General features: G+C 30.9%; 1 protein-coding gene across 1 annotated transcript in view; it reads right to left on the reverse strand.

Annotated features, from left to right (window-relative positions):
- LOC111626899 (nuclease SbcCD subunit C-like) overlaps nt 1–11,489 on the reverse strand; it is a 159,150-nt gene extending 147,661 nt beyond the window's left edge. Inside the window, exons 1-2 of the mRNA XM_023370419.1 lie at nt 11,446–11,489; nt 5,094–5,138 (exon numbers count right to left, since the gene is read on the reverse strand). Coding sequence (XP_023226187.1) covers nt 5,094–5,138; nt 11,446–11,455 — 55 coding nt within the window. The 5' untranslated portion in view covers nt 11,456–11,489. The remainder of the gene's footprint in view (nt 1–5,093; nt 5,139–11,445) is intronic.
- Between the last annotated feature and the right edge of the window lie 4,076 nt (nt 11,490–15,565).

Here is a 15,565-nt window from a genome sequence, read left to right on the forward strand (position 1 = left end):
GGTGTCCCACCATCTTCAACCTCTTACGTAATGGAAAGGACCCTCCTAACCCCATCAGACGCCCTGGAATCTATAGCATCCCAGTGAAGGACAACAGGTGCGATAGGAACCTGATTTATATAGGCTCCACTAAACGATCTCTGGGAGTCAGAATACAAGAGCATCTAGCCGATATTCGGCACGGAAGAACTTCCACGGCCCTCGCTACGTATGTAACTGATCCGGATATAGTAGCGAACTTCTCCCAGGCCATTCTCCTCCATGATTCGCCTCCTATCGAACACCTCAAATGGCTAGAGGCTATGCACATATTTATATCCTCCACCAACAACACGTGCATAAATTTTAAAGAGGAGATGCTGTTATCGATGGCCTGGCAGGAGTTAATTCACAACACGCTCTAATTCGCCCATCAAACTATGACGGGTAACCAATCGCGCATGCGCGACTTGGATTACGTGAATCCATTCGAACCTACAACTTAAATTTCAAGCTTTAAACGACATGAACGATCGAATTTCTACTTATAACGGACATTGAACGTCTTTAGAAGCTGATTAGAACCTGAAGCAGAACCCAGAAGGGGTTCGAAAACGTTTGTTTTCCGATCTTTTGCATGATCACACCGTAATTGGTTCAGATGTGTCGATTTTTTTGTAGTAGTTCCGGTGTGATAGATAGTGAATTTAGTTAATCATTAATTTTAAATCATTTTAAAGCATTTAATTAGCCCAATTAATTATGGCAATCATTTGGTTTATTATTAATATATCAAGCTTAGTGGTGTTTATATACAAGTTAAATTTTTGTTAAGTCCAAACACAATCAAGATACAACAGACAAATCCAACAATACCCCATCAATTCCGTATGCCAAGATTTAATGGCATTGATATCTCTAATATACAAGTTACCATGTCAACTTTCATTTCTTAATCTTTATCTCATCTCGAGATATTAAATTAAAAAATGCCCTCGTAAACATACGCAAATTTTTTCCTTTCATTTTTTAGGTTTGGACTCTCAAAATGTTGAGATTTGCAAAAACCTGGAGAGTCAAATTTCATACAATTAGAATATTGAGCATTATCCCTAAAAGTTATTGGATTCTTTCACGAAAGTTTAATTACATTCTCCCTCTTATCTCTCGACCTTCACTTGAAAGTTTAATTGTAAACAATAGAGACACTAGGTCCACTTTCGAAAAACTGACTATTTACAAAATAAAATTTAAAAGCTCCATCACGTGGTATCCTCACTATGTATATTGGCAGTTCACCACAATAGTTAACATATACATATAACATATATATATAACACATAACATTACAATAGGGGAACATCAAAAATCTATAACACTATAAAAAAGACACAGAACTTGCAAAATTTGTTTTTGGTAACAGTTACAAGCCTGATTACAGTAATTCCACCATTATGAAATCACTTTGGGATACTGAAACACTATGTTATTGGAAAACTCTCCAAATACTTGATCCGATCTTATAAAGAATTCCACCATTTTGTTTACAAACTTTTGTAACAATGTGATTAATTTTATATAATCTGTAATTTCTCCTACATATTTTACAAAATGTTGTAGTTGGTATTTTGTTGCAACTAGTCAGCCCAATAGTTCAATCAATGTTAATTCAGTTATAATTAAAATTTTTAAAAGTAAGAAAATTTAAAAACAAAAATTAATGGAATTACTAAAATATAAATTTAAATTTGATTAAATTTTGTGCAAAACAAGACAAAACAATTTCTATAGTTACATCACAAAAGAAAAAAAGAGTTGCAGTTAATTTTAAAAATTCTAATTAATGGTTCAAAAATGCAGGCAAAATTAAATAAATAAAAATTATTAAAAATAATTATAAAAACTAAATTAATACTAAATAAATTAAACCTAAAAATTAGTTAACACTAAAATTTAAATTAATAATAAAATAATAATTAAAACTCTGGCCTTTGTGCTGAAACCAAAACTAAAACTAAAATTTTAAATAAAATCAAAATTAATTAATTAAAATTAAAATCAAATCAATTGTAAATTAAATATTTTTAAAAACCAATTTAAAAGTTGTTTTGAAATTTTCAAATTGTAAATCAAATTAATTTTTAAATTTATGCTATCTGTGTGTGGCAATGACAAAACATTTACATTTAATATATATACAGATTACAGTTATCTGTTGTATTCCCTTCCCAAAGCCTATAGATAGTAAGGATGCACTGATTAATCAGTAAGTAATCGGTAATTGGCCATTTTCCCGATTAATCGGTTTTGATAATCGGCCAATTTTGCATTTTGGTATTTTTGTTAGAATGTTACGTATAATGCTAGTAATAAAAACTAATAAATTTCTGTTATATATTTATTATTTATTACATGACAAACTGAATATTAAAAAAATTTTACAATTCAAATTATTCCTTTTATCGATACATATTATAAGTATAATATAACCTATTCAAAACTCTCTTTTATTTAAAGTTTAAACTTTAAACATATAAAACAAATAAAAATTTAATATTCAAACTGTAAAACCCTTAAATTGTAATGCAAAATTATGATTATTTCCCTGTCCGCGCTATACATCTTCACACAGTATCAGAATTTCCATCTGGTGAACATTAATAAAGGGAATTTTAAGTAAGATTCAGTGGCGTAGCGTAGTGGGGGCGGCAAAATTTCACAATAAATAATAATAATATCTTGTAAAAATTTGAACCATTCTAGTCTATATTTGCGTCGCACCTACGATAGTGCTATCGTCCGGGAATCGACTCATCGTCCAGGTGAACTAGTAATTTCATTCCGGGATATCCTGCGCAACCTGTTGACTTTTTTTTGCATGTACGATTCAATAGTATTCATATACACCTCCAATATCCAATAGAGCTATTTTAAACACGTCACTAGCACGGAATTTTTCATTGCTTATTCTGTGACGAAACTGAATTTTAGTCTTTTAAATTGAGATGCCTAAATAGCGGGACGGCAAAAATTTCCTCCGCCCGGGCGGCTGACACCCACGCTACTCCGCTGGTAAGATTAGTCATAATGTGGGGTTTCTTTCTACGTAATGAAGTAGGTCTGATCGCAGATGGAAGCCACACTAATAGACAAGAGTCAACAACTCACTGTGCGTTTAGAGTTAACACTCCATTACAAATCTCTTAAGTACAGGGTAGAATGTTGATAATGTGAAAAATATATCTGTAATCTCTATTTACAATTCAGTCTCTACGAGGTGACACTACAATGAGATCTCGCACCATCTCAAAATCTTCCTAGGGCAGCCTCTGGTTTGGCCCGTGGAAAAAGTTTTTTGTAATTCGGCCCGGGGACAAAATCTGTTGGCCACCTGAGCTAGACTCTTGTAAAGCTNTTTTTGATAGACGAGTTCAGATGCGCAGTGGCGTACCGTGAGTGTTAGCAGCCCGGGGCGGAGAAAAATTTCGGCCACCCGTTAATTAGGTATTTCAATTTATAAGAAGAAACTATTTATAATCTATAATTTATAAGAGAACTATCTTACACGGGTAGCTACACTACCCGTATAAAAGTAGTTGTATATGACATCAGTGGTGTACATGAACACGAATGCATAGTGTAACAAAAAAAAAAAAAAAAAAGGTCAATAGGTCGATTGCACTGAATTGTGTATGCAATGAAGCCGAATCTGGCAATGTTGCTCGGAAACGACTGAAGCGCCACTTGTAATCGTCCAATGCGCCAAGTGTTGGCCACCCCTGGTATAAAGCATGATATTGCTTCTAAGCTGCAATTCATAAATCCAGCTACCATATTTGCTGCAGAATCTCTCAGTATTAAAAATATCTTATCACTTGTCAACTTATACTGTTCAAGAACAATTTTTATCTGTTTACTGATTTGTGTAGCTGTATGGGAATCTTCAAAGGGAACAATTTGCAAAACAGCTCTTTCCTGCTGAAAATTATCCTTCAACCAGTGGGCTGTTACACTTAAAAAAGAAGAATTGTTTGTAGTTGCTGTCGAAATATCAGCAGTTAAAGAAATATATTTTGTTTCTGTTAAACACAGAAACACTTCAGCTTTTTAAACAATGTCGAAGTTTCCGTGCGTCAACAATTAAGTGTTGAGATTTATTTTAGAAACATTCCCAAACAAAAGAAGAGATTGTTGATTTTGCAAGGATATTCAATTGTCTCTTGTTTATCTGATCTGAGGGAGATGGAAATACCAGGTGGAGAAAAATGGGTATTTTCCATATTATAATTAACTGTATAATTAACTCCAGGAACTCACACTATTAATGCAATAAATTATTAACACTAATTAGCCGATTAATCGGTATTGGCCAATAATTCTTATTGGTGCATCCTTAATAGATAGCTTTGTATATTATTATTTTGTTATCATTAAAATGGTACAACTTATATTGCATTTATCCTCAATGTATTTTTTATTTATGTAATCGATTTCAAGTTTACAATGTTCTTCTGCAAGATTATTTGATCTTTTCAATTTCTCTTGATGACTACAATTTGAATTTTGTTGAAAACATTTGAATTTTATTATTAAAGATTTCATTTACACTACAGTATTTGTTAACACCAAAAGACTAATTTTTTAAAATCATGTATTATCTTCATGGCAAGCACATTTGTTACTGCTATTAAATATCTTTACCTTTCAATTAAATATGTAAGAAGTCGATTCTGACTTGTTTTATATTGTTTGGGGATTATTTTTAGTTCATTTTCTTATTTATGTTTTTGGGGAATTTTATTTCATTAAGGATAGACTACCACACCTTGCCTGGACAAAATTCTAAAACTAAAAACAAAACTCACCTTAATACAACAACTGCCGACAGCAAATCAAATTAATAAAAAATGTTATAAATACACTATATAATAAAAATAACCCATCAAGAAATAATAAAAAGTATCTTATTTATTATTTTTCAGTAAGATAAAGACGATTTCCTGTTTTAATCACAAAAGAATGTGAGGTGTAATAACTATTCTAATTCAAATTAAAATTTTTCAGTAAAATACTAAGTTTTATATTAAATATTAAAATTACATTAAATGTTTTACCTTTAATTACTTCTCTTTCAGTGAAGCAAATAACTTGATTAAGCACTAGAAAATATCACAGAATGTAAATTATTACTTTTGATCTGTATAAAACTCAGAACATTAGTACTAAATGAATTATACATATATATGTGTTACAAATTTAATTTCTATTTTAATAAACTTTAAAAAAATGAATTATGTACATTTATATTAAAGCTTTGTTTTCAACTGTCTATTAACAAAAGGCAAATTTTAATTAAATATCTTCTCTACAAATTTATAAATAACAATTATATTTATTTATAAGTTAAATTGTATTTAATACAGTACAATGGCAGTTCCAAAACTATGACCCTTGGGTCAAATCCAGCCCTCAAACATATTTGACACATTACTTATAAATGATAAAAATAGGCCTATTTTAATATATATGAAATGTATAAAATACAGTGGAACCCCAGTTAACGAACGTCCTGGTTAACGACCAAATCGGTTAACGAACTTTTATTTTGCAAAAATTTTGTCTTGGATAACGAACATAACAGTATTTTGTGTCGAATTTTAGTTGGTGTTAGGCATGCGCGAGTTAAGCATTGCTTTTCCGAGTGTTTGTGCTATACTTCTTTTTTCAGTTTTGTGATTTATATATTTAATCAATATGGCATCCAAGAAAGAAAAAAGTCATAGTGGCAATAGAAAACGACAACGCAATATGAACAACGAGCTATCGCATTTGAGAAAAATTTTGATTAAAAGAGTAAGACAATCAACTTTAGATCAATTTCTTGTTCCTTACGGAAAGAGTTTGTTTGTTTTTTAAGTTATGGCAACGCAACACTTGGGTGATCTGCCTAGGGGGGAATGCCTTCTGGAGGTGTTTTTAAGGGAAACTGGCCCCTATTTAGGCGTTACAGACGTGGCGAAAACCCAGAAAATTCCACATGGCCAGCCCATCTGAGCAAGGTGTGAACCCATGAACGAACTCCCCATGTTCAGGGTACAAAGACTGCTTAGCCACTGGTGGGCTTTCTTACTGAAAGAGACTTCAACTCAAAGAATCTCCCGATGAAGTGCTACCTGTTATTTTTTTGGAGGGGATTCCTCTTCTAAGCATTAAGGTTCGTATATCTCCACTTTTCTGCCACCAACTACAACAAACAAAGGTATGTACAGTGCTATTTTATTAAACAAAATTTACATGTTTGTTGCTGTAATGATAGATACTACGTTTTCCTACATTTTCATCAAAGAAAATCTACTGTGTATTACAAATACAATCACAAAAATTTCAGAGACTAGAACAGATTAATTGCATTTGCATTAATTTCTATGGGAAAAATTGCTTCGGTTAATGAACAATTCAGTTAATGAACAGAGTCGCGGAACGGATTAAGTTCGTTAACCGGGGTTCCACTGTATTTGTGATTTGTCTAACTACAACTATGTGCAATTTGGTCCAACAATCAAAAAGTTTAGGGATCACTATATTAGATTATTATTATTATTAACAATAACACAATTATATTGTAACATCAATGATTTTCTGAATTACATCAAATTATAAATCTATACAGACATAAACTAGGATATCAAACAACTTTGTCGTATCATGATAGAATTGAAACAAAGCTGGAAAGAAAAAAGTGATTCCTGTACTTGTTAAGCACAAAAGAGTGTCTTTGTACCTAATGAATACAGATAGGTGAAATTTGCACTTTTTGGAAAAAAAGAGGCCATCCTTGTACAGTATATGCTGGCCATGGGAGACATAATCCTTGAACTGAATGGGTATAAAGATACAATACTTGCACTTGCCAACATGGAGATGCAATCCAAGAACGAAGAAATCAATGGCAATTGCTTTGTTCTTGTGTTTTGTTTGTTTTTCATGCCTACTTTCTATTAAACACACGCAATACTGTTTTTATTTTTGACCCCCTAGGTCTATTCTGACAGCCAAGCAGCTATTTACATTATTCAGAACAATGATACTCACCCGATTACAAATAATATTAATACTATGCTACAAAATTCAAATGGTGCCTTCTCTCTTAATTGGCTGAGAGGACACCAGAGAAATATTGGCAACAAAAGAGCCGACGAATTAGCAAAGAAAGCAGCCACAACCAAGAAAACACCATAATATATAACAAATTACCATCAGGATTCAATGCTATAAAAAAACTATATTTTAAAAGAATGGCAAATGTTTTGGGAAAACTTCCATAATGAAACAACTTACTCACACTTACCAGACATTAAAAGTATCTACAAGATGAATTGGCTTGAAATCAATCACAATATAACCCAATTTATAATGAACCATGACTACTTTCAAAGCTACTTACACAGGTTCAAAATTACTGATAGTGATAAGTGCTCTATTTATGACAAAACCAATGGAAGCAACCACTACCTGTTCAACTGCCCTATAGTCAAAAAAGAAAGAAAGTACTTACAGAAAATTTTAAGCTACAAACATATAGATTGGCCATGTAATAAAAGTCTTCTCCTGCAAGACAAAGAAATCTACAGGTCCTTCAAAACTCTTATACACTTATATTTCAAATGAACTGTAATGAAAAATTATACTAAACACTGTTGGCTTTCTGGGAAGCTACCTAGCCCTTTATGGTAAGTCCCACATGTTGCAAGTAGTGACAGAGTCCACTCTCACCCATACCATTCATTTACTGTTATGTGCATTCAACATCTCTTTTGAACAATGATGACTATATGTAGTTTGCCACCCAGTTGTACCAAGCAGTACTGGTATGTACATATCACTTGTATCTGATTAATAAAAAAAAGAAAGAAAGAAAAAAAAAAAAACTTAAATTCCATTAGGCATGCTCAGTTGGATCAGAAAGTATGGATATTGTCCCATTAATACCTTTGTATATTGAAAACAAAGTCATGGACTACTATTTTTACTTTGGTGATTTATTTTACTTTCTCTACTCTATTCTATATAACAGAGGGAAAGTATGGTGATCGAGCTGGCCCTCTCAAGATTTTTACACTTTTGGACTCAGGACACCTTGAAATATCAAGAAATGCAAAAAAAAAAATCAGAGGGTTTTTCTGTATGTATGGATATTATTTTGTATGGGAGGCATGATTTTGTTCACTCTCTTTAAAGCTTAATAACTTCTGTGTGTTTTTGTCAAAAATTTCTGAAATTTTGCAGGGAAGTTTGTGTATTGGGGGATCAATGCTATTAAATTTTGATGGTTAAAGGTCAATGGGTTCCGGGAATATAAAGGGTGGGTTGTGTGTCATATCTCAACTAGGGTTGGACTTAATGACAATTTTACTCATTATCAGCATTTACAATTTTTTGTAAAACCCATCCCTATTCTCAAAATTAAGCTTTTTGCCATTTTATAACAATTAAAAATATAAAGTTTTTAAAATGAAATATCATAATATTAGGTTGTTCAGAAAGTAAGTTCGTTTTTTCTACCATTAGAGGGATTAGTCGTATTTTTCCCACCATTTTCATTCTAAACCGTATTATCATTATATATTTTGACAGCTAGCATTTTAAGGCTTATTTGTAAAAAATTTGGTTTCATTTCATGCAATTGTTTATTTTTTGTGTCCCATCACATATGGAAGATCAAAAGCAGCATTTTCGGCATATTTTGCTCTTTTATTACCAAAAAGGTAAGAATGCTGTTCAAGAGAGAAAAAAATTGTGTGACATGTATGGAGAAAATGTATTGACAGAACGACAGTGCCAAAACTGGTTTACAAAATTTCGTTCTGGCAATTTCAATATTGAAGATGTACCACATTATGGATGACCAGATGAAACCAATGAAAACAAAATAAAGGTACTGATTGAAGCAAACTGCCAAATAACAACACGTGAAATCACTAAGAGATTAAATTTGTCAAATTGAACTGTTTATGATTACTTGAAACAAATTGGTTTCATTTCAAAGCTTGATATATAGGTTTCACATGTTCTTAAAGAGAGATGCTCTCTTTGGTGGGATTTTAAGGAAATTTTTTTTTTGAGCTTTTACCAGACAATTTAACAATTGATTCGAAAGTGTACTGCCATCGAGTAAACAAACTGAGTAATATCATTAAAAAGAAAAGACAACCAGAATTGATCAACAAAACAGGTGTAGTGTTTTACCACGATAATGTCAAATTTCACACAAGTTTGGTAACTCGTCAGAAACTGTTCTAACTTAGATGGGACGTGCTATCACACCAACCATATTCACCAGATTGAGCACACTCGGATTACTACTTGTTCCGGTCTATATAAATTTTTTTTAACTGTAAGACATTTACCTGAAATGACAATGTCAAAAATCATTTGGATCAGTTTTTGTAAGCAACAATCAAAACTTTTAAGAATGTGAAATCATGCTACTACCAGAAACGATGACAACAGATATTTGACCAAAATGGTCGATATATAATTCAATAAAATATTTATTTATTATAAAAATATTGCGTTTTTTTCCATGGAAAAAAAACTAACTTACTTTCCGAACAACCCAATAGATAATGCCACCAAAATTTTAAATGTTGCCAGGAAAGTTAAGCAACTCTTTACTGAATTTTTTAATTTGAATGGACCCACATTACATTTCTGGATTCCTCACCTCTGTTGGTGTTTTCTAGAAAACACAAATGCTAACTGCTGGGAATTTCGGAAAAGAAAAACAAAAATGGCAAATGATGATGACTTCCACATTACATTAAATTTATTTTTGAACTGATTTAATGAGAACAGCGTAATGAAAAATTAATATTCCAAAAAGTAAAATAGGGATGAAGATTTCTTAAATTTCCATAGGAGTTAAATAATTAAATCAATCCTAAGATTACACTTTAACAACTAAAATTAAAAAAATTATGTGATGTTTTAGGTTAATATACTAGTATATTAAAATATTCTATTAATGTACTAACCAATTGTTAATTTATTCAGGGTTTATTTTTATTAATCAATAAATAAATTAAATTCAAAATTGTCAATGTAAAATAGAGCTCTTACAAGCCTCGTGGTGGCTGCCATTTTGTTTTCTGGTGTATTGAGTACCAAAAAAGACATTTGCAGTTTGCTGGAAGTTCGCTGACAGCAACTGGAAGTTATCTGAGATTTTTAACAGATGTGCTGAGAGGTGCTGGTTGCATGCTGAGATTTTGAATGCGCCCATTGTTTGACTAGACGTGCAGGGTAATGCTCACACAACAAGAGACAACACCACACTGAGCAGGAAAACGTGTGGTTTTGCAAAATTAGCAGCAAGGACACGTGAGAATGTCAACGAAATCTCAGGCAATCAATGAAAACAAAGACAAATTTTTCACAAAAAAAATTCATGAAAATCGAAACCAACAATAACTGAAGTCAATGAAAACCAAGTTATTACTGTAATTTTAAAAATTAAATATGACAATATATTTAAATCAGAACTGTTATGTTAAAAACTATTTATATTAAAATAAAATAATTTTTTAAAATTAAAAATTTTCAATTTACACCAATTAATTGCATTGTAATCTCTTTGGTTATGCACACAATTTCCAGCAGATACCATTAAAATTTTAATGCTTTTTCTATGGAAAAATCCTTTTTCAAAAATTCTTTAAATGGAAGCAGATATAACCAATTTTTTGCTATAGAATCCTGTTTAATTTTTCCATTAATATATGATTCATAATTTTAAAAATTAAATTCATTAATTTTCTACAAATTTTTGAAGTCAGAAAATCTGCAGAAAATAATGAATTTGATTTTCAAAATTCTTAATCATACCTTAATGGAAAAATTAAACAGGATCCAACACTAACAATTTGGTTATTTAGTTCTGTTTCTGTTTTGGAAATTTTTGGAAAAGGATTTTCCCATAGAAAAAGCATTACATTTTTAACACCATCTGCTGGAGTGCATAACCAGTCAGTCTTAATAATCATGGTTACATATGGATATATTTCTTAAGAATTAAACACCGTTTTGCTAATGAAGTATGAAATCAATTAAATCTACCAGAATTTAATTCAAATATTTATAACTCCACAAAAACTCATTGAGAAAATGTAAGATATTTCTGTTTGTAATATTTAAGGAATTTGTATCTTATAATGGAAAGGAATAAAAAAAGATGCAGATTAGTATTAGTATTAAAATTAGTATTTTTATCAGAATACTTTTCAAAATGTTTCATTTCAATAATGTGTATAACAATTTTTATAACATTGAATAAATAATTTCACATAAATAATAAGATAACTCCAATTTTTGTAATATAAAAATTCTTCTGATTCTGATTTATTTTTATTTAGAACAAAACATATTTTATAACAAACAAATTATATAATAAATAATTTACTTTCATACCTTCATTCATGACATTTTCTGAAACTTCATTATAATCAATTCTCTCTAGAAAATTAAATTTTCATTAACATATATTAGAATTTGGTATTAAAAATATACAAAATTGAAAAGAATTTAAATTAAAGAATGTAAACATTTTCAGCTTAAACTTATAGACTAGAGAACTGAGACTAAATGTCAGTAATATTCAATTTAATACTTCATAATCATACTGTAATTACACTAAAGTTATAAAAAAGTAGTTGATGTATTAATTAATTCTGCAATTTTCAACAGCATTTAGAATATGTCAAAAATGTTTTTAATAATTAAATTTACACAATAAGTTATATATTACTTTTCTATATTCATATTCTTATTAATTCTTCCAATGAATAATAATTATTAAAGAATTTAAAATTTGTCAATTGAATTAGTTCTAAACTTTACAATATAGATTTACATAATTTATTATAAAATGTAATGAATAACTCATTAAATTTAATTATATTATTACAGCTTTATAAATGAAGCAAAGGCATAATTAATTTATGAAGTAAACATGTTTAATGTTTGTGATTTTTTTAACTATACCTACGGTAGAACCCCTCTAGTCCGCCCTCGGCTAGTCCGTCGCTCCGGTTAATCCGACCGTGGTCAAAGTTGAGAAACTTGTCCCGACTCGTCAGTAATTCACCGCCCGTCGTGTTGTTCTGTGTTTGTTACAGTATACGTTTTACATTGTGTGTACGTATACAGTTTTGTGTGTTTTTCAACATGTCAGGAGTGAAACGTAAACACATTACTCTTTCATTAAATGAAAAATTAGCAGTGCCACAAAGACTGGACAAAGGGGAAGATTGTTTATTTTACTTTTTTCTGATAATCTGACCTTTTTTGCATTCCAACCATACCCCCAGTCCCAAAGATGACAGATTAGAGGGGTTCTACTGTATATTTAACACTAGCAGACCCCGCCACGCATTGTTGTGGCTCAAAATGTATCTATTATAAATGTAAAACACTTCCCCCATGGGGAGGAATTTTTCAAAAAATCCCTTCTTATTGTGCATTCTGTTGACGTACCCCATTAAAACGCAATCAAAAACGTAAAAACCTGCATCTAAAATAGTATAAATAGAAGCAGAGTTCTTCATGGTAATCCTTAATCCTGTCCATCCCCCCCCAGTGAGAGGAATTTCAACACATATATTATAAAAAATACGCGCGTATTCAAATGCAACGTTGTGTCAAAATTTTAAAGGAATCGGTAGGAACAAACGAACATTACATTTTTATTTATATAAATAGATAAAAGATGATCTGCTTTAGTTCATCCTCACAGAAAAGCATAATGCCTCACAGGAAAACAAACTTAGGGTGTCATACTCGTAACGCCATCTGTTGGACATAAAAGTCTTAACCTAGATTATATCTTTTAATTTATACGAATGTTTAACGGAATAATATACAGCCTATGTCCACCCTGAAGTTCCATTCTAAATATTGGTGAAAGAATTTTTGAAATCGGATGAGTAGTTTCGGAGATTACCTCCTACATCCAAACTTACAAACTTTACCTCTTTATAATATTAGTATAGATTAATGTAGATGGAACAAGCTAACAACAGGACGTTATGATGTGGTTCTTGTAGATTTCAATAATACTGTTTGTGTTATTAAGTCTTAGTATGAACCTTTATTGAGCAAAAGGAGAAAGCATGCTTCTCAAACGTTTTTAAGAAAATCAACATTAAAAAAATCCCAAGCAACTTATGAGTAAGTTTTGCAGAACCTTTCATCCAAGACCACATAGCTTAGTGGCAGGCCTTATCCATATTTGAGATATTGCTAGCTTGTATCTTGGTGAATAAACTTTTTTAAAATTACTGCAATTTTTACCTAAATAATTGTAAATTACATAGATTTATACATTTATCTATTTATTTTCTATTAAAACTATGCATTAAAATTTTTCAAAAGTCAGCAATTTATTTTGAATGTATTCAAATTAAGTTAAATCTTTATACTAAAAAATGCAGATCAATGTAAATGAAGTTAATATTGTAACAAAAATATTTGTTTAAATATCAAATATAAAAATACAGTAAAATCTTGACAACTGGCTGTCTATAAAATCATAAAATATTAATCAGTCTACAGGAGTGAAAATATTCTTCCTATCATATGCTATTGAAAATGTAATACTTAAATTGTTTTACTTGTAAATGCATTATTTTATGCATTCAATTATCTATTAAAATTATATTCACATTATATAATAAAAAAAATGAAACTTTTAATTCTTAAAATTTTGAATTACAAAGCAACTCTGTGTTTTCTTTTATTTACAATTGATTGTGTTCATGCTATTTGGGCATCAATTTTCAAACTGCAGACCTATAAATTCCCACTGGCATCCATCTGTTGGTCTGTCCTTCCTTAATCTCAAGAACAGAGTTAGATAAATAAAGATTGAGATCAGATATGAAAAGCTTAGGAGTAGGAGACCTCAATTAAGTATACATAAAATTCCAGTTTGGATTGGAAGTGATATTATTTCAATTAGAAAATTTTGTGTAGAACAGAGTTGGATAGATGACCAGCATGACTCTATTGTAAAAGGAATATTATGATGTACAGGGGCAAGACACTACCAAAATTAAGAGCATTGTGATAAAAAATTGAAGCAGGCATTGTGATGATATCACAATATATAATTTCTCACTTCTTGATTGATTATTACTTAATATAGTCTGGGAATTCCTTTCCCATTTGCAAAAAAAGGACTAAAATTTTCCCACCTACGTGGAAGTAAAACTAGAGGTATGGAGAGTTAATGTAAACTCTCTCTCCGCAAGTTAGGAGCGAGCGAACTAAATTAATTTCTCCAGATGTTAGATTTTTTAACCGTTAATTTCTTCATTAATCTAATAAATTGTTGTTTCCATTGTTAAATAATGTCATTTACTCGCATATCGCCTATGCCTCGTTGACGACCCCTCTCACCTCCTCCACTCGACCTGACAAAAAGCATCCCGACCCTTCGGGACCGCATTCAAAATTTAGCCATCTTGACAAGTGAGCAGGTTTAGCCTGTAGCCGAAAAGGGAGAGTCGACAGTTCCCAACCTCCCCGGCGGTTCACAATATAGTCAACCACAAATGCATTCAACAATGTACCAAGTGGTATGAATTGTGGGAGAAAATGTGACAATTTTGTGTAACAATTAGTTGATGCTCAAACTCCGATATATGCAATGGAAATTGCAAAAGCGACAGCAAACATTAAAAATCACTGATGATTCTAGTCACATTTATTTTGCTGCTTGTGGGTGTCATCCTCTAAACTTCATTATTGATTTCATTTATAGTCATCTGAAAAACACAAGAACTGCAAAACATTTGAGGCACATTAGACAATGAACAGCAGAGTGAATGCCCTCCCACAATAAAGCATTGGAATCCACTAGCTAAATGAGAGGTTGTAAATGTACCAGTCTTCTACTCTGGAAATCTATGTTTGAGTCTAAGTCAGAAAGTTTCATAGGTAAGTTGATCCTAATACGCCTAGTTCCATCCCTCACTATACAGCCATTAAGACTGAAGATTTGGCCAAACCATGATGAGAATAACTAAAAGATATCTTAGTACATGAAGGAGAATAAAATTACAAAAAAAAAAAAAAAAATACAATTGTCTCGTTTTGTAAAAAAGAATACTATTCCTCTTTTTGAAAATTAAACAGAAAATCTTGTTTGAATCTAACTTTGACTTGTTAACTGAAATTATGGTTCAATCTAACAACAAATTAATGAGAATTAAATTATTAGTGTATATGAAAAATTTATGAGACTGGAAAAATGGGGCAGCTTAAGTTTGACTGTATATTTAAATAAGTTACACAAATATATAAATTATATATTTGATTCGTTTTTTGAAACCATGTTTTTGTATTTATTTACTATTGAACACAAGACTGTGTTATTATTAAAACACTTGGCGTTTATCCACTTTATTCAGTTGATACGGGCACTTTTACACGTTTCGGGCGTATAGCCCCTCATCAGTCAACTGATAAGAAGAAACATTTACATTAGATTATCACATTTTGTAAAAATTATATAACGATTCTAAAACAT

The sequence above is a fragment of the Centruroides sculpturatus genome, unplaced genomic scaffold, assembly GCF_000671375.1.
Source record: "Centruroides sculpturatus isolate CEXI.00-Female unplaced genomic scaffold, Cexi_2.0 scaffold328, whole genome shotgun sequence".
NCBI classification, from domain to species: domain Eukaryota; kingdom Metazoa; phylum Arthropoda; class Arachnida; order Scorpiones; family Buthidae; genus Centruroides; species Centruroides sculpturatus.